The sequence below is a fragment of the Hyperolius riggenbachi genome, chromosome 5 (assembly GCF_040937935.1).
Source record: "Hyperolius riggenbachi isolate aHypRig1 chromosome 5, aHypRig1.pri, whole genome shotgun sequence".
Lineage (NCBI taxonomy): Eukaryota > Metazoa > Chordata > Amphibia > Anura > Hyperoliidae > Hyperolius > Hyperolius riggenbachi.
This window is the reverse complement of record NC_090650.1, coordinates 432411415-432435846: the sequence shown is the minus strand read 5'-3', so window position 1 is coordinate 432435846 and position 24432 is coordinate 432411415. Positions and strand designations below refer to the sequence as shown.

The following is a 24432-nucleotide window of genomic DNA, read 5'->3' as shown; positions in this document are numbered from 1 at the left end:
AAGGTCAGCAGAGGAACAGGATTCTGAACACTGGGCGCATAAAGTTTCCAGGACTTGCCTAGCCCAGGTTTAAGTAAAAATGGGACGGGTTTTAATCTTTATTCAAGATTTTTTTTTCCCGCTTTAAAGCTCAACTATACCCTGAACAAGACAAATTTTGAAAGCAATAATTTTCATGAATATAAATGGTCACTATAACCATTGGAAGATAACTTATCTACTTAAAGTAAACCCAGGGTGAAAATAATCTGATGAGAAACAATTGTATTTGTGTTCCAAAAAATGACTTGTTTTTAAAGATATTGCATGGTTTTATTTTATATTTAAACATTTACAAAAACTGAATGTTTTGTTGCTTCTGCTCAGTGGCAGCCTAAATGTCCTATAGTCCCTGCTCACAGAAGTTGTATTCTGCCAGGAAAACTTTTATGGCTTTAATTTTCTGATCAGTGATGTTCCCTATATTCCTAACAAAGTACTCACAAGACGGATGCTGTCACTTGCATGCCTAGAAATTAACTTTCAAGCAGCAAAATAAAACAAGTAAAACCACCTGGTTTTTAATATGTTTTGTACTGTACATACAAATGTTTATCTCATGTCACATTGGGTAAACTTTAAAAAAGAAAAACTCCTGCACAAAAGTTGAAGGCTAGGTGAAGAGCTGCAGGCAAACCCTCTGCATTTTTTTTTTGAGAGAGAGATGGGGTCTGGCAACCACTTCCTTTCTGCTCAGCAGCTACAGCCAGATGGGTTGCAGTAACCAAGATGCACTGCACCTTCAAGTACATATGGCTCAAATAAAAAAAAAAAAATCAATAAATAATGTCCTGCACTTTGACCGGGTATATTCACATACATGCGTGTGTAGAAGGGCTTTAATGCAATGCAGATTTATTTACTGAATCAGAAAATGTTAGTTAGAGCCTTCTCCGCTGGTGAATGTGGCAGAAAAACAAAAAACTTCAGTTGCTGCGGTTTCATGGACATTCTATAATTGAGTTATGATGTTTATTATCCCCATCTAATTAGATTTTTCACATAAGCTGGCTGTAGGAAAAAGAAGAAAAAAAAAACAAAACCTGCTATCTACTAATCAAGTTTAGCTTTTGAGATGATTAATGACATGCTAACAATGTGGGGTTGGTTCAAATTGAAAATTTAATGTTAATATACGGAGTTTGGAATTTCACCAATCGCAGTGGGCTGATTTTGACTGGCCCTAACTTCACATTACGCACACTTACTGGCATCTCATCTAAGATTGAATTGATATTTTGTGTATTTGACTCTACAAGTGAAGATCATAGTAAACAAAAAGAAAAATGTCCCCAAAAATAAATTAAGCATTCCCTTTATAAAAAAAACAGTACAAGAGCAGGGTACGAAAGTACTAAAGAAACTAGGGTCCACCTCAGTTTAAAATAGCTTGGCATATTATACTGTACTTTATTAGACAAGCCAAAGCATGTATTCACAGGTATTGTCCACAATTAGAAAAATGCTGCAAGTCGGGCATAGTCACTGCAACACTATGGCTAGTAGATAAAGTCCAACAGTCATTCACTGAAGAACTAAGAAGCCAACCCCCAACATTGCCTTCCAGTTACCAGCACACCGGATGCTGCAGGAGCCTACAGAAATAGCCCAGACTTTTTAAAACCAGAATTTGTAAAAACACAAGGCATAGGCTCAAAAACAGCTCGGCAATTAAACAGCTTCTAGGTAGCAAAACAAAGTAAAAAAAATTAAAATCTGTATTCTACACAACGATGTAATGGCATTTTACATTTCTAAAATATTGCTTGAAAACAACATGTATCACAGGTCATTACATCAGGAATACACAATGCGACCAATTGCATATCCACAATTGCAGCATGAAAGGGAGGAGCAATATCTCACATCACGATCGAGCCAACCACAGTGGAAAGTTATTATCAGGCTACTTAGGAGAATGAAAATAAAAAATTAGGTTGCATCCAGCTTTTAGTGGTGCTAGATGAAAAACAGCAAAAGGAGTTTGAGAAGCCCACCATAGTTTTCAGTTATCAAAACCACATTCAAAAAACTATTAAATTGTAGACAGGGTGAGGGTAACCACTGGTAAAAAATTTACAGTCTAATCTCACTTAATTGCTACGACTTGCAACATATCAGTGCTACAGTTATTTTGGAATTTGTAACGGGGTGTTTGAGTGGCTGGCGTTGTGTGCCAAAGGGAGCGAGCTAAGCAGGCGTAGAAACTTTTGTTAAAATGCTTACAAATGCCAGCATTGCCCAGGGAGGGGGGCAGGGAGAAAATGTTTATCTAATTAAGTGAAATCAAAACCATAAATGAAAACAACCCAAAAGTTTAAAAATCTCAACTGTCATGAGATTTGGAGTCAAAAGTGCAGTCTTGTGTATAAGCTAAACAGCACAATACTTTTATTTTTTAAAATAAAGTAAAAATCATGCCCCCCTACCAACCCCCAGAAGTTTAATATTTCAATCCTGCAACCAGGAAGCTCGCCAACAACTCTGTAGTGCTCTGCAATTTTAAAGGAAACTCTCTGGCCAGCAAAAAAAAATTAAAAATAAAAAAAATTCAAAAACTAAAGCCATTCACTGCCGGTGGTCCCGTAGGAAAAGTTCAGATCCAGGTACCTACAGGTCTCATTGTCAGTGCAAAGATTAAACAAGCCAATAACTCCTAAAAACACAAGATCCTTACATTCAGTTCAACAATGGAATTCAAACATCTACTACATTAAACCCCTCGTTTGCGCCGCCACGCATGTCTCATGTAGTTGACCAATTCAAAAGAAAGTAAAACAATGTTTTAAGTCTTGCCCGAGTGGGGAGGTTAAGACAAGAATTTAATCCTGAGAGCTGTTAGATTGAACAGCACCATCAGGGGTAGAAGGTGAAATAAACTCCCTTTACAAATAGCCACTGAACAGAGATGGTCCATGAGATGGTAAGAATTCTGATTCACATGCAAAAAAAAATGCCGAGTAAAATTGGGTCAATCAAAATCATTTGGTTGGCTTAAGTTGAAGATGTACAGAGTAAGGATTCAATCTGTATGCAAGTGGAAGTTTGAGTATCCCATTGACAGTCTTCTACTGTTGATAGGAGACTGCTGCAGGATTTTTTTTTGTGCAGTCTAATGCTAGGTAGACACCATACAATTTTCTGTTGGAAACAAATCTACCTGGCAGGTAAATCTAACAGAAAATTGTATGGTGTGTACCTAGCAGCCTTTGATAAATTGATGCCATGCTAGGTACACACCATAGATTTTTCTCTAAAATGTTTGTAAAAATCTAACAGAAAATGGTTTGGTGTGTACCTAGCATGTCATCAATTCATCGAAAGGATGCTAGGAACACCGTACAATTTTCTGTTAGATTTTTACAAACATTTTTTGGAGAAAAATCTGGCGGGTAAATCTAACAGAAAATTGCATGGTGTGTACCTTTACTCTTATGCTGGGTACGCACAATACGTTTTTCTGCTTGATTTTTTACCCAATCGATTTTTCCGCTCAAGTCTCATCTTCCGCTCGAGTCTTATCTTCCGCTCGTTTTTCTTATCTTTTTCCATTCACTTCTATGAGAAATCGAGCGCAGAATCGATCGGTAGGAAAAAAAAAAAAAAAAACACTTGTGTGTACCCAGCATTAAGCCTCATCTAAACGGTACAATTTTCCATCAGATCGACCAGTGATGAGAAAATTGCAATCCAATTCGACCGGTTGGAAATTATCTAATAGGTCCATTGATCTGACGGAAAATTGTACAGTGTAGATGAGGCTTTAAGTTTACGGCAAGCAGCTCTGGGATTCTCTCCGCTTGCAACTCTACCCTTTGCAAAAAGGACTAGGTGGTGCCGCAATGCTAAATCGCATGCTATATTCATAAGGGACATTCCACCCCTCCCCCCCTGCTCGAACCTGAAATTTTGAAACACCACTTTTACTATGAAAGTATTAAGAACTTAAAATAAAATTATGACAAACTAAAATGAGAGTCTTGTACAGAGCAATTACTGTTACAGTCCTACGTACCAAATAAAAAGAGAAGATACCCATATTAACCTATTGTAAATCATCTCCCTGAATAAGCATTGCTGTGTGCATAGCAGACTCATCTGGCCACTAGAGGGGCAAGTATAATATGGACTTCATTTACTACGTTACAGTAGAATGGAATCCACCATACCTTTTGTTCTCTACTCCCTCTAGTGGGCAAAAACATTTTCTAGATTTTAAGACAGAAGAATAATAGGCCAATCAGGGGAGATGATTTAATCATTTTGTTTGGAAAGCATATGGATTTTTTTGCTTTACGGGTCATAGGCCGGTGCATTTATCCTATAGCAAGAGACAAAGACAGAAGGCTAAAATTTAACTAATCACTGTAGACTTCCTTTGAGGCAAATAATGACAGCCAGGAAGATTTAAACCCCTTCCTCACCGTGTAGGAAAAAAAAAAAAAAAAGTCTTGGCCTGGTTTTAAGTTAAAGCTGTGAGTGGATTTGATTATGGCGCTATGAAAAAAAATTGATGTGGTCAAAATAGTGCCCGCGTTTAACTTAAAATCTCCTTAGTTTTGTCAAGTTCCTGTAATTTGAACATTTTTGCAATAAATGTGATTAACTTGAGCAAACTTTCTCTGCAGGACATTACCTAGTCCTTTAAACAGGACACCAACTTGTCCCAGTTCACAACAGATATGTTAATAGAAATAGGATGCTCTGTGTAAATAAAATAAATAGCATTGTTATCTTACATTAATACTGCTAAAATAGAATTCTTCTGTACATTAGCTTAATATGATTGTATTGTTTTCATTGCCACAGACCCGTATTGTAAGAAACTTTGGACAGGTTTGAGTCCAGCCAAAAAAAAAAAAAAAAAAAAAAAAAAAAAAAAAGCAGTAAATTATAGAAAAAAAAAATAAATCTAAATTTTAACGGAGGTTCCTGAATGGCACACAAAGAAAAAAATATTACAAATGAATACTATAATATTCAAGACTCATTCATCTTTGACCTCCGTTTACTCAGATTAGTTGCATCCATTTTTGTACTAGAACATTTGACACAAATTTCTAACACGAAAAAAAAGTGTTTGTATTAAAAGATCTTGCTATAAATCGCTTAAAATATTTAAGGCTTAATTTAAAAAGGTAATGCCTTTTCTTCCTCTTTTTAGGCCGTTAAAACTTTTTACTGAAGAAAAAAAAGAAAAGAAAATTGAATTTTCAAAAACACAAAAGTATTATATAGCGTTTTCTTGAAAGCCCTGAGAGAACATCCGTTCAGATTGTATTTAAAAGAGGGTAATTCTGTAAACGCTTACATATTTCACATACCTGACTGACAAAGTATTGCAGGTGTGCGGTGCAAGAGGAAAACAAAAAAATGAGTTTAGGGGTCTGGACGGAAGGCTGGTAAGATTAAACGAGTGACAATGAGAACGATTTCATGGGTTTCGTGGTAGATTGCACTTGGATGTCACTGTAGCGAGAACTACAACACAAAGTGCAGCTGGTCTGGTGTGAAACTTAGTTAGTGCCTCTTTGTAACATCCAGGTACCAGCACCAGTTAAGCAAAGTACATTGTACGCAGGGTGTCCTGGTGAACCTGGACTGCCTTAGCAAGTGCTTGGTGGTCTCTCCCGTTGCTCTGACCAGAAGTGTGGCTGCCTTCCGCACTGGAAAAAACAAAACAAAACAAAAACATAAGTATACTTTAATCACTTCAGCCTACAGTGTTGTCCACTTTATGCATCCGAGCAACTTTCACCTCCCATTCACCTATAACTTTTTCACTACTTATACTGAAATGATCTATATCTTGTTTTTTCCGCCATCATTTAGGCTTTCTTTGGGTGGTAAATTTTGCTAAGTATTATTTTATTCTAAATCCATTTTAACAGGAAGATTAAGAAAGAAATGGAAAAAAAAAAATCATTTCTCAGTTTTTGGCCATTATAGTTTACAATTAATACATGCTACCGTTATTAAAAACCCATTTTTATTTTATTTGCCCATTTGTCCCACTTATTACACCATTTAAATTATGTCCCTATCACAATGTATGGAACCAAGATTTTATTTGGAAATAAAGGTGTATTTTTTCAATTTGCGTCCATCACTATTTACAAGGCTATAATTTAAAAAAATTATAATATACTCCTTTGACATTCATATTTAAAAAGTTCAGACACTTTGGTATTTTTTTTTTATTAAAAATTTTATTTGGGTAATTTTTGGTGTAGGAGGTAAATAGCTAATTGTAAATGTTAAATAATGTATTTAATAAAAAATGGATGTGGGTGTAGTTTTACCAGTTGGCCACAAGATGGCTGCAGTCAAAAATTAGAAAGGGAAAACATTTTTATGCGGATTACTTAGATCGATGAATGAGAATTATATTCCTATTCATTGATCTGTAGGCTAACGGCAGGTGGCGAGAGCGTGCCTCAGGCAGCTGCAGCAGCAAAGCCTATCTGGAAACAAATAAATAAAATTGGTTGTGTAGTACGGATAATTAGTAGAACATTAGTAGCAAAAAATATTTAGTTATACAGTGTTTTTTTTTTATAACACTGCATCATTCTCTAATATATTTGCAGTTTACACATTATTCAGAATTCTAAATTATTTCACAGAGCAGGCCAGTGAACTATTGAACTATCCTCTGCAGAGGAAAAGAAAATACCACGATTGACACTTGAGATAACAAGCTTCAGAAGACAGAGCTCTCTGCAACTTTGGAAGTTGTGGAGCTTAATGGCTCTTTTGCATAGATAACAAGTTTAACTCTTCCTGCACTGGACACAACATTAGACTTCTGTCTCTGCTCCTAATGTTTTATTTCTTAGCTGTACTACTCATACAAATATAAATTTTTATTTTTGCTTCAGTGTGTCTTGAACAGTGTGCAAACATGTAATTTCTTTCCCTGGGATCTTTTAAAACCATTCATCATATAGTTCCCGTGTCAAGTACAAGGGTTATGGTTTGTTATCCACCTGCAAGAGAGTTTGAGAGGTGGGAAGGGGGGGGGGGGGGGGGGGCGGCGTTGGAAGATGCCCCTGTTTCCTGCCCATCTCATCTGAAAGCCTAAAGTGACTCATGCTGTCAACTCATTTTGTGATCACAGAAGCAGCTATGAAGCATAAAGTTAAAAGTGCAACTGAGAAGTCACCATACGCACGTTATTCGCAATAAAGGCACAACCCAACTAGATTGGCCTAAAGATTTAAAGCAAACCTGAGGAGAGAAGTTATGAGATAATGAAATGTATGTGTAGTACAGCTAAGAAATCGAACATTATGCTGGGCATACACGGCTCGTTTTATATCATCAATCGAGCAGCTGATGGCTCAATTGATAATATTCAACCTGCCCGATACCCCGCCGGATCGATTCTGCACTCGATACCGGCGGGGAGAACAATGGGAGAAATCGAACCGCTGATTAGCAGCGCCCGCAGGGACGAGCGGGAATCGAAGCGCGGACGAGCATTCTCAAGCAGTGTATGCCCAGCATAAGTAGTTAAGAAATGTCACTGTTTTCCAGTAAGGCCTCTCGCAGTGCGAAGTTAAAGTCGCACGTTAGAAAATGTTTTAACGTGGACTAACGCACAGCAATATTATGTCTGTGCGACATTCACAGTGCACACGTTGCGTTGTGTGTAACGTGTCGCAATATTTAGAAAGTGCTGCATGCTGTGCGTTTAGTAATAAATCTGCTGCGTTGTGTGTGTTGCACATGCTCAGTATTTTTTTTTTAATGTAACGCATGCGCAGTTTTCTTTCCATCACTGTGCGACAAAAACGCAGGGCTAAAGAATGTACTAAAAACGGCCAAGTTATAGTCTTTCAATTTCAACCTTAACATCGCATCAAACGCAACGTCCCACTGTGAAAGGCCTAAAGGAGTTAAGAAACTTTAGTTATCTATACAAAAAAAAAAGCTTCTCTGAGCTCTCAGACTCAACTTAGGTCGAAGACCGTGCTGTTTTCTGAAGCACTTATACAAAGAAACCGTGAGAGACAGGTAGAGATAAGGTTATACTGCAGGAGAGTTCAAAGGGCCATTAGCTCCGCTATGTTTCATAGTTTAAAATATAGAGTGTGCTAAGTGTTGTAAACTGCAAATATGACAGTATGAAACACTATATAACTGAAAAAACAAATGAGACATTTTGCTTTGAATGTTCTATTCCTTATAATACTGCATTATATGTGTGGTACTGAAAAGTATTTTGCAGTTCAGCTTTGCTTTAAAAGGACAACTGTAGTGATTGGTATATGAAGGCTGCCGTATTTGTTTCCTTTTACTCAATACCAGTTGCATGGCAGCCCTGCTGATCTATTTGGCTGCAGTAGTGTCTGGATCAACAGCAGTGTTCTCCCCAGAATTTTTTTTCCAGCCGGGTGGCATGAAATAGTAGCCGGGCGGCATGAAAAAGTAGCCGGGCGGCATGAAAAAGTAGCCGGGCGGCATGAAAAAGTAGCCGGGTGGGGCGATATGAGAGAATGCAGGGCCGGTGCTTCTCTGCACAATTCTGCTTACAGCATAGGAGGAGGGGAGCCAATGACAGCGGGGTGCTCATCAAAACTAGCTGAGTGGAGCACCCGACTAAAACAGCCTGGGGAGAACACTGCACAGGGATATGTGAGGGAGCAGGCTGGTGTTGTACTTTGTTCTCTGGTTGAACTCGATGGATGCAAGTCTTTTTTTTAACCCAAATAACTATGTAACTATGTAAGAAACAAGCATGCAGCTTGTCAGATCCAACAATAATATCAGCAACACCTGATCTGCATATGCTTACTCAGGTTCAATGGCTAAAAGTATTAGAGGCTTAATAGGAAATATGGCAGCCTCCACATCCCTCTCGCTTCAGTTGTCCTTTAACCCCCTTGGCATTATGATTCTTTCCGATTTTTAGAGTCTAAGGGCCCTTTTCCACCAGCGCGTTTGCGCTGGCTGAATCGCAAAAACGCAAACCGCTAGCGATTTTACAATCGCTACGGTTTGCTTTTTAACATGGGAATCGCGGTAGGTCATTTCCACTACCGCGATTCATTTTTGCCGGGGACGAGAACACGCGGCGGAGCGATAATTGCCGCGATTTTGCTATGCAGTGCATAGCATAGCAAAATCGCGGCCGCGAACGTCGGGAATCGCCGGTAATTGCAATTCAGCAATCGCTAGCGTTCAGCGTGAACGCTAGCGATTGCTAGTGGAAAAGGGCCCTAAAAGTCTTTAAAGCAGGTAAAATTTTTTGTACCCTTTCAGATGCTAAAACCTGGGGGAAAAAAATCATGCTGCTAGGGAGATCTGCAGCAGCTCAGCACTCACATCCCTGGGATCCAGTGCTGCAGTTGTCCCTCCATCCTCCGGGTGGCACTGTAACCCTATTGTGAGATTGCCGGCTGTCATGACAGATCGCGATCTCACCAGAGCATCGGAGGAGAGAAAGAAAAACGGCGGCCATCGTCACAATCCCTTGGGAGGTGAGTGATAAATGCCCACTGCGCGCTTTGCTCTGCATAGACCTCCAGCGCTACTACGAGTTCAGCTCGGGGATACCGCTCCTGGTATGTTTTTTTTAGCCCGAGCTGTACTCGTGATTACCGCTAAGTAATTTCCTTTTTGGACAATGGCAAAGAAATGCGGCAAACAGCTAATTGCCAACTTTATTAAAAAAAAAAAAAACCATGAAAAGTTGGGGCCCTCCCAAGGCATCAGTGTATTGATGTTTAATGGTTGCTCTTCATCGTTTTACCCCATGCGAGGTATACTGTATGACTATTTCTATACTTTGTACCAGCATCATTGTAACATGCAAGGGAACAGGCTAGTGCTACATAAACATCCAATACAGTTCGTAGTGCTAAAGCAGGCATGGGCAAACTCGGCCCTCCAGCTGTTACGGAACTACAAGTCCCACAATGCATTTGCCTTTATGAGTCATCACTGTGGCTGTCAGACTCCTGCAATGCATTGTGGGACTTGTAGTTCCTTAACAGCTGGAGGGCCAAGTTTGCCCATACCTGTGCTAAAGCAACCCAGCGACTCACTTTTTCAGGGTTTAACATTTGAGTGCAATGTGGTACTAGACTTACCTGTCGTGCTCCTTATCCACAAGGTGATACCGGGCTCTGAAAGCCACCAGGTGTGCGTAGTAGGCAGGGGCAGGGATAGATACAGATCGAGTGCAGCGAACGTACGTGTGGCAGAGCTGATAAGTGAGGATCTGCAGCTCGTCCGAAGAGAACCTGTTATCGTCCCAAAGTACATGATAATGCGACGGCCTGCTCGTTCCCTGTAACAAGAAGAAGCTATACGTGAAAATAAAATCAAGGGCATGTTCAACACTAAGCTACAGACACTCCAAGCTGAAGCACGCAGCGAATAAGGAAGTTCCTGGAACTCCAGTGTGACGGTTTGGCCTAGAGCCCCAACTAACACTGGCAGCAGTAAACCGTGATGTCATATGTCTGCTTGCTAGTCATGGCTTTAAATGAAACCTGTAACTTAAAAGGACAACTGTGGTGAAAGGAATATGTGGAGGCTGCCATATTTATTTCCTTTTAAGCAATACCAGTTGCCTGGCTCTCCTGCTAATCTGTCTGCAGTAGTGTCTGAATAACACCAGAAACAAGCATGCAGCTAATCTTGTCAGATCTGACAATGTCAAACACCCGATATACTGCATGCTTGTTCAGGGTCTATGGCTTGAGGGCCTGTTTCTACTAGAGCTAATCTGCATGAGTTTTCTGCATGCAAATTCGCATAACCAATATAAATCAATGGGCCTGTTTCCACTTGTCAGAAATTCTGTGCGGTGGACCGTGCAGAAAACATCTGCACAGCAGAGCCATCAGAATTCGCACACCGCAAGGCTAGTGTGCGATTCACCTGTAATGTATTCAATAGGAAATTTGCCTTCGTTTTCGCTATTTGAATTTTCCATCCAAATTCCCGTACGGTTTTCGCTTTAAATCAATGTAAAAAGCACACAGGCACTGACATGGTTAAATTCGCATACTTACAAACAGATGCACATTTTTGTGTTAAAATTTGTATACAAACGCATACAAATTTGCATCCAAATGTGTTTTTGCGTTTCCCGCAATGGGAACGCACCGCACTAGTGGAAACGGGCCCTTAAAAGGGAAGGTTCAGGGAAACCTTGAAAAAAAAAATCCATATCCACTTACCCGGGGCTTCCTCCAGCCCGTGGCAGGCAGGAGGTGCCCTCGCCGCCGCTCCAGAGGCTTCCGGTCGTCTTCGGTGGCCGACCCGACCTGGCCGGCTGCCAGGTCGGGCTCTTCTGCGTCTCACGCGGGCGCGCTGACGTCATCGGACGTCCTCCGGGCTGTACTGAGCAGGCGCAGTAGTTCTGCACGGCGAGGGCACCTCCTGCCTGCCACGGGCTGGAGGAAGCCCCGGGTAAGTGGATATGGATTTTTATTTTTTTCAAGGTTTCCCTGAACCTTCCCTTTAAGTATTAGAGGCAGAGAATCAGCAAGACAGCCAGGAAACTGGCATTGCTTAAAGCAGATTTGAACTCTTGCACAGGACTACCGTTAAAGCACATTTGGAGAGTGGTTTGGAGAACGACATTTCCATAAAACTATGCACATTGCCTGGCTGTCCTGCTGAGCCTCTGCCTCTAATAGGTTTAGCCCTAGCCCCTGAACAAGCATGCAGGCGATCGGGTGCTTTGGCAGAGGTTACCTGCATGCTTGTATCAGGTGAGCGATTTAGACAGTACTGGGGAATGAAAGATCAGCAGGACTGCCACGGAACTGGTATGGTTTAAAAAAAAAACTGAAAATATGGCAGCCTCCATCTCTCACTTCAGGTGTCCTCTGTCGCAGTGTGTAACGCAATCATTGGGCAATAAAAACATAATACCTGAATTCCGGCATGGGAACAAAGATAAAAATCAAACTCCGTTGGGTGGGTGATTTTTGTGTCCACCGTGGTTCCGGCTGGGATATTTCCACTCTTTCCAACCTAGGGGAATACAATGAAAATGCATTACAATTCTGCCAAATACAAAGTTCAGTAATGAGGGGAAAAAAAAAAAAAAAAAAAACGTACTCTCTCATTTCTGTCTGTGCAAAAGAGTCGCGTGTGATGTCTTTTCTGTACAACTATAAAAGTTATTCCGGGCTGGTAATCCTTTTCCAGTTTGATGCAAGCCTCCCTTATGGCAAGTAGTTCATGATGCAGTACCTGGCAAAGGGGCGAGAGAAGAATAACAAATCAGATATACGCTTTGAGATTAAAGTGGTTATGAACTATTGCACAGGACAGAAGGAAAACTGCACCCTGTATGTATTTTGAGTTTTTAGCCTGTTTAAAGAGACTCTGAAGCGAGAATAAATCTTGCTTCAGAGCCCATAGTTAGCACGGGCATGTGTGCCCCTGCTAAAACCCCGCTATCGCGCGGCTAAACGGGGGTCCCTTACCTCACAAGTCCCTCCTCCGTGCAGCCGGGGATCTCTTCCTGGAAGAGGCAGGGCTAACCGCCGCAGCCCTGCCCCACGCGCGTCTGTCAGCACGTATCTCCGCCTCTCCCCCGCCCCTCTGTCTTCCTTCGCTGAGAGGGGCGGGGGAGAGGCGGCGATGCGCCGCTGATAGACGCGACTAGAGGCAGGGCTGCAGCCGTTAGCTCTACCTCCAGGAGCAGCAAAATCTACGACCAATTGGGTAGTTGATTTTGCGGGGGGAATAGCGGCCGTGTGCCCCTGCTAACTATGAGCTCTGAAGCGAGAATTATTCTCGCTTCAGTGTCTCTTTAATTTCAGCTCATTTGTGCCTGATAAGTTGTAATTTGATCTCTTCCCCGTGTCACATGACTGCCATGGCAAAGAGGGCAGATAAGCTCATTTGAAAGCACAGGATGTTGACAATATGTCTGCTTCCATGAATCGGGAAGTAGACACTGCAGATTTATTGCAGGATTTGTATCAGCTGTAACAAATAAAGGTTTTCAATGCTGTTGAAAAAAAAGAAAACCCTGAGAATCCCTCATGAGGAGATAAACTGGCCCAAAACCTGTCAGTTCTCTCAGATTTTAAACTGCCTACTTTTTTTTTAGCGATAGTGGTCCTTTAAATGGTATAGTTTTCTTTTCAATGCACACAACCTTACTGGAATACATACATGCTGGAATTGTCCTTCAGAAACCCCATCCCTGTAGAAGATGATCCTCGTGGGCTTGAAGCGCGTGGACTTGTAGAACTGGATGAGCAGTTCACGCACCATGGCAGCCAGGTCTTGGATGATCTCCTGTCGGTGTTGTTGCACTCGTACGGTGGCACAGTATCGGTTGGGGTGTGCGTCCATGCTACCTACAACCTGAGCCAAAAATAAAAAGATTACGCCACTGAAAACAAAATGGGCACAGCAGTTTAGTAAAGGCTGCTTCAGACAGTAGGATGCCCTAAAATGCATAAACTAAACCAACAGTCACACTTCATGAAAATTGCCAGAGCTAGTCTACTTTAGGGGACCCACCGCAAATCCCTATAGACAATTTCAGCTGGGCTGCAAAACGGAACAAATGTCTTCCGTTTGCTTGTTTAAACCTCCACAAGCCTTATATCCTCTAGCTAAGCATGCCCTCTAACGAATTTTGCGGTGGGTCCCCTAAAGTAGACTAGCTCCAAATTGCCTTTTTACCACTCAGCAGACACACGACCTAATGTGCAAATGATTAAATACTATTTGCACTGCTGACCCCTTATCTGTCACTAAGGCTCAGTTCCCACTTGGGTGCAAAAAGGAAGGGGGAGCACATCTGCTTCACTCCATCTCTTGTCTGTTTTGCATCTGCTCCGCCCTATTCAATCACAAATACTCCCGTCACTGCCCAACCCCTAGGTTTATTTATTTTATTGTATTTATAAAGCGCCAACATAGTACACAGCGGTTCTGCCGCTGATTCAGTGCTGAAGCTCAGACTAAAGGCCGGAAGGCGCATAGGGCTCCCCATGGGATTACAATAGACCAATTCCCTCTAGCAACCAGAAGAATTTTCATTGTCAACCGTGCACCAATGGGAATCCCCAGTACTCCCATGCTCACTGTAGAAAAACTCTAGTAAACCATATTCAATCCTCAGATTGCTTACATGTAATTTGGATAGTCCTCTGTATACTGGGATTAAGGAGGGGATTGTGAAGCCAACACACAAGACTGAGTTTAGTTTATGTATGACAGAACAATGAAGATTGAACTGTGCAAACACCCCATAGCACCAAGCACAGGAAACCCCGACTTACCGCAGCGATTGATGGCTTTTTCCCATCCCCAGCTGGGGGGTGAGTGACGTCAGCTCCGAGGAAGATTACTGGCTGCTGAAACACTGGTGGTCTGAGGGGGAAAAAAACAAACAAAAACGCAAGACAGGTTAGCAACACACTGACCATAACGGCTTCAACCTTAAAGTAACTGTTGGGCGTAAAATCAATTTTTTTTTATCTGGTAAACAAGTAATAAGGATGCTAACCAGGCAAATCCAAAGTTAAAGGGAAGGTTCAGGGACAGTCAAAAAAATAAAAATAAATAAACACCGAAATTCACTTACCTGGGGCTTCCTCCAGCCTGCGGCAGGCAGGAGGTGCCCTCGGAGGCTCAGTAGTTCTGAGCCTGCACAGTACAGCCCGGAGGACATCCGATGAAGTCAGCGCGCCGACGTGACACGCATAATGGAGTGCAGAAGAAGCCCGATCTCGGCCACCGGGAGGCTGCGGAGCGGCGCCGAGGGCACCTCCTGCCTGCCACGGGCTGGAGGAAGCCTCAGGCAAGTGGATTTTGATTTTTTTTTTAGTGTCCCTGAACCTTCCCTTTAAATATCACTTTTCTTCATCATTTCCTCCCCCCCCACCCCCCAGCTTCCCTGGCTCTTATTTGGTACATTTGCCGCAGAAAGGAAGTTGCAGGGCTCGCTGGGTTGTTTTTTCTTTACTTTCCCCTCAGCATATTTAATGCTGCCTGATTGGCTGAAGCCTCTTTCCCTCCCACACCTCTGTTCCTCTCTGATTGGCCAATATTTTTCATGTTGAGAATGCACTTTCTACTGCAGAACTGGGTGGGAATGTCTGAAGTCTGGGAGGGGGTGGGCAACGATACACAGATGAAGGGAAGACATGTCATGATTGGCTTCAAGATAGACAAAAATGGCAAATTAAGGATTTTCTCTTTTTTTACTATAGAAAAATCACTACAATCAAAATGTGGAGTGCAATACATACAGTAGGTTATGCAAGTAGAGCTAGTAAGTAGAGTGCAGTTCCTAGTATACACCTCAGTGGGAGTGTCTGAAGACTCTGGGAGGAGGGCAGCTAATGAATACACAATGAGCAAGAGAAGGGAGGGGGAAACAAGAGGCAGGGAGGATATGATGTCAGCATTAGCTTAGCAAGATTGCCACTGCCTAGAATAGGATTTTCTGCTTTTCCTTTATAAAATTCACAGGAATCATTACGTGGATAGCACAATACATCTGTTATGCAAGTAGAACTAGTATTTATCTACTTATATACTGGCGTATAAAGCGATTGGGCGTATAAAACGACCTCCCAAAATATACAGTTTGGGGTATACTCGGCGTATAAAACTACCCCTGTGTGTGAGTGAGCGTTCCGGGTGCAAGGCAGAGTTGTAAATACCGTACTTATGCTGAAGTAATCTAGTTAATAAATTGCATTCTCCGCCTAATCTCGCTCGGGTAGCAGTGCCTCTTCCGGGGTCACCTGACTGGTGATGCGTGCGCTCCACTGATGATGCTCCTGGAAGAGCCCGGCAATCTCTTTTATGAGTGTCAGTGGAGCGCATGCATCACCAGTCAGGTGACCCCGGAAGAGGCACTGCTACCCGCCTGAGCGGCTGCTCGCAAGGAGCTATTAGGTGGAGAATGTGATCTATTAACCGAATGACTGCAGCATAAGTACGGTATTTACAATTTCAGCCTGACATTCGGCGTATAAGACTACTCACGACTTTTCAGAAGATGCTGCGCTGCCCCCTTGCCGCTAGAATTGTAACGGCAAGGGGGTTAAGGGTCGTTTCACTTTGCACCAGTTGCGTTGCAGCATAATTCTGCATGTCAACTCACTGCCTGAATGTGACTGTTGCCAGTACTGTGTTGTAACCGCAGCCTTTGTATTAAACTCTATGTCCAGTCTCCATTGCAGTTCACACGCAAAAACACAAAAACCCACCACATACAAAAATGAGAGCGCATCACTTACCTGCCCTGAGGGAGCAGGATGTTATTAACTCCTCCCAATTTGACGTTGATCTTCAAGCACAGGTTGGACAGTGTCTGTGGTGTGGTCCTCTGCACGTTTTTCATCTGCACACATTGTGTTGCCATGCCCAGCACGGTGTCTCCAACACGTTTTACCTCAGCTTAAACATTAAGGGAAAAAACACATTACTTTCACACGACTATTCAACCTCTAAGATACAAAGAAGTACTAGAAACATAATTGACACAGGCAAGTGTCAAAAATGACAGGAACTTTAAGGTGTAAAAACCATGGACCGCGAACCAGTTAAAGGGGCAATATGGCGGAAAAATTTAAAATTTTAATTATGTGCAAACCTATACAAATTAGTAAATTTTTTTCCCCAGAGTAAAAAGCCATTATTTTCCTCCAATGTTCCTGTCACTTACAGTAGGTAGTAGAAATCAGACAGAAGCGACAGGTTTTGAAATTGTCTGTCTTCATGGGGGATTCTCAGGGATTTATTTTCAAAAGCACTTAGTGAATGGCAGTTGCTCTGTCCAACTGCCAAAAAACTGTAGCGAGCAGGGAAGCTGGCCAGCATCATTGTTAAAATTCTTTGTAGGGAATATCCTAAGGCCGGTTACACACTCAAAACGTGCAGGAGAACGGCTCCTGCAGGTGTTGCGGCGTGTGGTCGGGAATCTGCAGTGCGACGCTGAGTTGCGACAGTAGTAGTTAATTTACCCGAAGCGGAAGCGCCGATTCGACGATAAAATGCGCCGGGATGCGTCGGACCGCAACGCATCAAAACGCAGCGTCGGGTGTGAAAGGTAAAATGAAAGTCTATAGACTTTCCTTTTACCTTGGTTAACGCAAAGTATAGACTTTGCGTTAAATCGCTAAAAGAGGGCTCTGGTGTGAAAGAGCCCTTATTATGTCATATATATAAATGTCACAATACACACTAGCTTGTCATGTTATGTCAGAGCTAAAGGCCGGAAAGCGGAAGAGTTAAAGCGAACCTCCGGACTACAAATCCACTCAGCAGAACTGAAAAGGCTTGGTGTTTAACAGTTTCACAGCATCAAAACTTTGTTTTTCTTACCAAAGCATCATTTTTAGCTGCATTTTTATCTAAGCTCCACCCATCAAAGAAAAAAAAAAAAGCCCGGGCTGTTTTTCCCTGATGCTGTGCAGAGCATGGGATTTCCTATGTGGTTATTCACGTTGCCTAGCAACTGGGAGGGGTGATCAGGACACAGGACAGTTGGAACTGTATCATACTCCCTGTCACCTCATTACAACCAAAAAGATGGCTGCCCTCATGAAATCAAACATTTGCCTGTTCTTTTAAAAACAGGGTGGGTAAGAGATTATATTACCTATCTATTTTAATTAACAAAACTAATGTAATTTAATGACAGTATGTTTGTTTAGGCTGGAGTTCCTCTTTAAAGTCTAACTTACCATACACAGGGGTCTTCCCCGGAAGAATAACCACAATCAATTGCAGACCAGTAAAGGCGTTTTTTAGGTGCCTGAACATGGGTTCTACACTGTCTGCTCCCTGGGCGTACTTGCAAAAACACGGCTGCCCCTGGATAGGCATACCCGCGTCACGAGAGATCTTACGCAACTGTTCAGTGAATGTTCTGAAAGGAGGAAAAAACAAATATCATAGAAGTGCCATTCATACAGAAGAGTGACAGACAAGTAAACATCAAATAGCCTTGGGGAAAAAAACAAACAAAAACACACTTTTCTCCTTTTGCTAGCTTAGAACATGCCTTTAACCACTTCCAGACGAGCCAAAGCATTAAAACATCCTGTTGGAGCCACTTAACAGCTCTAGCTGGTTATAATGCGTCGGTTCGCTCTTGTCGCTGTGCACACGTGCGACCCCCCCAGTCGGGACACAGATCCGCAAAAGGGAATGAGCGTTCTCCTACCCAATCGCAATGCCTGGAATAAATGGACATGACTCCGATCAGGAGCCATGTCTATTCATAAACCAGGAAGTATTAATAGCACGTGAAAATGTAAAAAAAAATAAAATGATGAAGTAAAAACACTTCATGTAAAACAGGAGAGTGTTTGCAGCTGCGTTTAGTGGTCAAAAAACATTTTCATACATTTATAATTAAAATTTAATACAATTAATCCCCTCCCACTTCCGGAGCTGAAAGAGACTTACTTGAGGTGCAGCTCGGTGCACTGGCGCTGCGGAGCGAAGCAGGCTATGGCCCACACTTTGATCTCAATGCCAGTGTGGAACTGCTTGTTCCTCATATCCCAGACTCCTTGCACTGGAGTGGCGATGGCCTTATTCTGAAACACAACCACGAAGAAAAAAAAGCTAGTTAGTCTTCAAAGCGAGACCATCAGCACCCTCTCCCAGTTCACCAACATTAATGTAAGACAACCACATCTCACACACAGACACGCTTGCCTAATCAGCACAAAACAGCCAACAGGAAGCCGACAACATCGCAAATAGAGAACGTACAATTTTAAGTATGTGCTCACAAAACAAAATTAAACAACTATTCAAAAAAAAACTTTACTTCATGGATATGCTGGTAATGGGTGGAAGCTCAGATGGTTAATGGTCTCTGGGATCCAGCCAAAGCCATTTACACTAATTTCTTATTGCAGAGTAGAGAAATCAAGGTAAAATCTCCAATTCTGGGAAATAAGAATGGAGGCTTGCATTGCATAGGTGGGTTTAAGGCAATGATCTCAGCATCTCCAGCTAGCTACAAACCAACAAGGGCATTGCGGTTGACTGCTAAAGTGCTATTGCTGAACTGTGGTCAGCAGGAGGGGGTTTAACCGGGATCCAAAGCAAAAACTGAAGGTCTATTTAGCTAAGGCCTTACATTTACAGGTGTTATTTCTGCTCAATTTAGAAATCTGCTTGGAGATCAGTTTCAACAGATTAAAAAAGAGGCCATATGCTTATCGATTTTTCTGATTTATATCCAGCCAATTAAATTACTCCGATCAAATTTGGTAGAAATCAATACAGCGGGGGAGCCCGATCGACCGATTTTTGGGCAAAACCGGTTGGGTGGAACAGTCTAGATGGAAAGTCTAACTATCTGTGGCTGGTTGAGGATGGCGGAAGATCAAAAGCCCATAGCATTGTATTAGATTTAACAGTGGAACACTACAGTCCAATAGATACATTGAAAAATGTTCCTATACAGAGAGGCATCAGATATCAAATCTGGTGGCCACCTAGTAGTTTTACTGCAACCTGTGGGCAGGAGCAGTTTTGTTTTAGAGCACTTCCATAACACTTTTCTGGAAATTGTCTTCTAAAAACGTTAAAGGCAATCTCCAAACAAGAACAAAAATGTCTTATGCAAAACAGTTCATTGTATATAAAGTTATAGGGAAACATTTAGCATTTGTAATCCAGCAGCAGCAGTTAAACTTCCCCCTGTACTGCCCATCTTGTCTGAAAGTGACTCATGCTGCCAGCTCACATTGCTGATCTTTTGATGCTGGATTGCAAATTTAGGTATAAGAGTCCTGTGTGCTGAAGGATTTAAAGTTAATGCCTGGCCGCAACTAATAGAATTAAAGGTTTCCCAGATCAATGATAACGTCCATATCCATCAGCCTGACCACCGTGTACACAAGACTTACCGTATATCCAACGTTTCTCTGCCAGCTTCTCTCCCCCCCTTGCTCGTAATCCCTTCCCTCAACTGCTACGCCTTTCTGTGCGAAACTGGGGTTAGTCTAGTGTTAAGCAGAAAAAAAAAATGCAAATCTTCAAATCTATGGTAACCCTGGTTAAAAAACCCCCCACCAAAAATAGGACTTTTCTAGAATCCATTTCTTTTTGCCTTTATAGCGGAACTGAAAGGAATAGGAGTTTCACTTACCTGGGGCTTCTGTCAGCCCCCTCCTGAAGTCCTGAGCCCTCGCAGCCACTCACCAATGCTCCAGTCCCCCACCACAGCTCGCTGTCACTTTGCGCAGTTGGAGTGCACTGCGCCTGCGCGGCCCTGTCCACGCATGTCCTCGTTCGAGATTTTCTCATACTGCGCCTGACACTACGGGAACGCATACGAGGATACGCGTTGCCAGGGCGCAGTGGAGTTCGACTTAGAAGGTGGCTTCCACTGCATGAAGAAAAGTGAGCTGCGTCGGGGGAACGGAGGATCGGTCCAGGACAGCGTGGGCACAGGTCGGCTAAAGGGGGCTGGCAGAAGCCCCAGGTAAGTGAAATGCATTTTTTAAGTCTATTTCGGTTTCGCTTTAAGGCAGCGTGTAACATTTAGCTTTTTTCAGCTGACAGTTTTTGTGTTTCACAGCTACAATCATGACCTACTGAATACAAGGAGTAAATTATACTCTGCCCTCAGTTCCATGGTCTGTCTTACCTGAGACTTCTACCGGCCCCATGCAGCCTTCCCATGCCCTCACAGTCATTCTCGGATCCTCTGGTCCCCCGACAGCCATTTTCTTTTTCGCCAAAAGGCTTACAGCCCCTGCACAAGCCTGGCCACGCGTAGCTTTCTTTGCATTCCCGTCCGCAAAAGCATCCTGCGCAAGATGCTATTGCGGATGGGAACGCGAAGAAGGCTACGAGTGGCCAGGCCTGTCGGCGAAAACTAAAGTAGCTGGTGATGGGGACTGCGAGGGCATGGGGCGAGGGCATGGGACAGCTGCAGGGGGCTGGTAGAAGCCCCCAGGTAAGTAAAAATGATTTTTTTAATCATGGATTAAGTATCCCTTTAAGCAACACCAGTTGCCTGGCTGTCCTGTTAATCCTCTGCCTCTAATACTGTTAGCTATAGGCCCTGAACAAGCATGCAGATGAGAGGTTTCTGACACAGTGTGACTAGATTAGCTGCATTCATGTTTCACGTCCACTACTGCAGTCAATGAAATCAGCGGAGCTGCCAGGCAACTGGTATGGTTTAAAAATAAATATTCTCACTTCAATTTTTCTTTAACCACATGATAACACAGCTGATGCCATATGGCCATTTGTGACAAATCTTGAAACCTGAAAAAAAGTCCAATTCCCCTTGAGACCATGTTTGTGGCCCAGCAATTGGACACTGCGTGTTATGCAAGGGGAGGGGTTTATGCAAATCTGGATGGGCCCTGCTTATTTAAGTATTACATTCAGATATTTCTAGCGTGGAAAGGAGAACATATGTGACACTTGATATACTGCCCTTAAAAACAGCAAAACATTTCAATATTGCAAATATTCAGCAAATCAATTCATTAAATCTTCCATATAAATCACACGATGCACAGCCAACCTAAGAATGTGTTTCTTCAATAGAACATTTCCTGAAAAAGAACATGAGGCATGTGTGATTGGCTAGTGGATATCATGTGATTGTGTCTGCTTCCTGAATGATCTAGAACAGGAAGCAGATGTGGAAGAGGACCAGTCAATCAGAAACTCACAGACAAGACTTAATTCAAACTAAAGCTGGCCATACACTATTCAATTACCATTTAATATTACAATTTTACAGCCGAATAAAGACCAACATTGGAGGAGTCAGATTTAGCCTTTCATATCAATTGCAAATATTTGAAGGATACATCCATTCAGCCCCCCCCCCACCCCCAAAAAAAACCTCCACTTACCTGGGGCTTCCGCCAGCCCCTGGCAGCTGCCCTGTGCCCTTGCCGCAGCTCTGGTGGCTCCCGGTCTTCTCCGCTGCAGAAGCCGACCTCGCCAGGTCAGGTTCCGGGTCAGCTTCTTCTGCACTCCACCGCGCGGGTCACGTGGAGCCACCTGAGCTGCGGCGAGGGTACAGGACGGCTGCCGGAAGCCCCAGGTAAGTGGAGTTTTTTGGAGCCTGGACCTTCCCTTTAAATTTACTACAATCCACTATCAATGTTTTGCCTAAAACGTAATGGGGGGGGGGGGTAATATTAAAACAAATTGCGCAGTGTATAGCCAGCTGTAGACATCAATCACGTGATCAGACAAGCCACAAGCCTTTTTACGAAATGTCCCATTGAAGTTTTCTTAAACTGATAATCTATGGTTCAGCAAAGCAGAGTTTTTTCAAAAGCTCAGGAAATACACTCTTCAGTGTTACAACACACAAGTTAATGCAGTAAAGAAAAATAATGCACAGCGCCATTATGAATCAGCACAAGCAGGGCGTAAGAAAACCTGCACAAAATTCCAGCAAACTGAGCAGGATTTATAACAAAAACTGCATGTCAAAATAAACCGTGGATTAAGAGATGCAGTTGAGGTATCACTAGGTAAAAAAAGTCACTTGTAGCACATTTTACTCTGGGACAAAGCTACATTTCATATGAATTTTATATTTTACAAATGTTTGCGATAGTTCTTGAATATGTATGGCATGTGACAACTTGTCATTTAAAGAGGAACTGTCGCGAAAATCTTAACATTTAAAAAACGCATACAAATAAGTACATTTCTCCCAGAGCAAAATGAACCATAAATTGCTTGTCTCCTATGTTGCTGTCACTCACAGCAGGTAGCAGAAACATATTACTGACAGGTTTTGGGCTAGTCCATCTCTCCATAGGGGATTATCAGCATGGCCTTTCTTTATACAGACATTCCCTGAAAAAACAAATTATACAAAGATTCTGCGCAGCCTCCCTGACCGCTGTATACTATTTTGGCAGTTGGACGGAGCACCTGCCATTCACCAAGTGCTTTTAAAAATAAAGAAAACACTCAAAACCTCCCTACGAGAAGATGGGCTAGTCCAAAATCTGCCGGTAATGACAGATTTCCACTTTTTATTGTAAGTGACAGGAACATGAGTAATTTATGGCTTATTTTACTCTGGGAGAAATATACTTATTTGTATGAGTTTTAAATTTTAAGATTTTCACGACAGTTCCTCTTTAAAGTATAACAAGGAGGTTGCCGTTTCCAACTATAAAGCTTCATGATTGGACGATTTAACAAATTGGGGAGGGGAAAAAAAAAAAAACACTTATCTGCTCAACTACAGATGGAACTATTGAACCATCTCGCCATTTTGGAATGGACCTCTTAAAGCGACACTAAAGTATGATATAATGAATTGTATGTGTAGTATGGATAATCAATAGAACTTAAGAAGCATACAAAAGAGTCTCAGGTTTTTATATTCAGGTATATAGCTTTTTGTATAGCATTGCATCATTCTGTCATATTTGCAATTTACAAACCACACTTCCTATTTTAAAATACGAAACAGGGCAGAGCTGATGACCCTTTTAACTTCCCTGCAGTAAAAATCTTATCTGAAGTGGTCTTTCACTGTTTCTTTCAGGGCTGTGGAGTCGGTACAAAAATCTTCCGACTCCAACTTCTCAGTTTATGAAACCACTGACTCCGGGTACACAAAATGGCTCAGACAGACTCCACAGCCCTGGTTTCTTTGATGTAGAAGTGCTTCAGAAAATAGCACTGCTCTCTAGATTAGTCAGCGCTCAGAGAAGCTCTTTTGCATAGATAAGTTTAACTCTTCCTGTACTGATAAACAATAAGAGACTCCTATCTCTTAGCTGTACTACACATACAACACATTATTTCATACATTCTCACTTCGGATTCCCTCATTTTGACACATGCTCAGTTTCCACTGCCCAACGTTGCGACAGGTTTCTCCAGCAGCGATTCTACGCAGCAAAGCATGGCCAAGTCACACTGCACATGATAAAGATCAAGAACAGGAGATGTCTACCAATGGAGCATTTGGCTCGTCCCATACCCTGCCTCCGTATAGGATAGAAGGAGGTTGAAGGACTCTTCCGGTGACTTCCGTCATGTCATCTTTCACGGTGATGGAAAACTCTCGTACGTACGGATCAGTATTAAAGCTTGCACTGCGCATCTGTGGAGGACAACATATAGCAGTGAAAAAAACTTAAAGGAGAACTGTAGTGAAAGGTATATGGAGGCTACCATATTGATTTCCTTTTAAGCAATACCAGTTACCTGGCTATCCTGCAGATCCTCTGCCTCCAATACTTTTAGCCCTAGACCCTGAACAAGCATGCAGCAGATCTGGTGTTTGACATTTTTGTAAGATCTGACAAGATTAGCTGCATGCTTGTTTCTGGTGTGATTCACACTACTGCAGCCAAATAGATCAGCAGGGCTGCCAAGCAACTGGTATAGCTTAAAAGGAAATCAATATGG

At 42.3% G+C, this 24432-nt stretch overlaps 1 protein-coding gene across 2 annotated transcripts in view; it reads right to left on the bottom strand.

Moving 5' to 3' along the window:
* Window positions 1-5286: 5286 nt before the first annotated feature.
* The window catches only part of AGO2 (argonaute RISC catalytic component 2), an 89307-nt gene continuing 70161 nt past the window's right edge, over window positions 5287-24432 (bottom strand). Inside the window, exons 10-20 of one of the 2 annotated variants that reach the window (XM_068234973.1) lie at window positions 24002-24124; window positions 19920-20015; window positions 18460-18593; window positions 17733-17917; window positions 16284-16443; window positions 14313-14403; window positions 13192-13386; window positions 12124-12258; window positions 11935-12036; window positions 10137-10336; window positions 5287-5705 (exon numbers count right to left, since the gene is read on the bottom strand). In XM_068234973.1, the coding sequence (XP_068091074.1) occupies window positions 5597-5705; window positions 10137-10336; window positions 11935-12036; window positions 12124-12258; window positions 13192-13386; window positions 14313-14403; window positions 16284-16443; window positions 17733-17917; window positions 18460-18593; window positions 19920-20015; window positions 24002-24124 (1530 nt within the window). In that variant the 3' untranslated portion in view covers window positions 5287-5596. The remainder of the gene's footprint in view (window positions 5706-10136; window positions 10337-11934; window positions 12037-12123; window positions 12259-13191; window positions 13387-14312; window positions 14404-16283; window positions 16444-17732; window positions 17918-18459; window positions 18594-19919; window positions 20016-24001; window positions 24125-24432) is intronic. The other variant, XM_068234974.1, reaches the window with a different exon arrangement.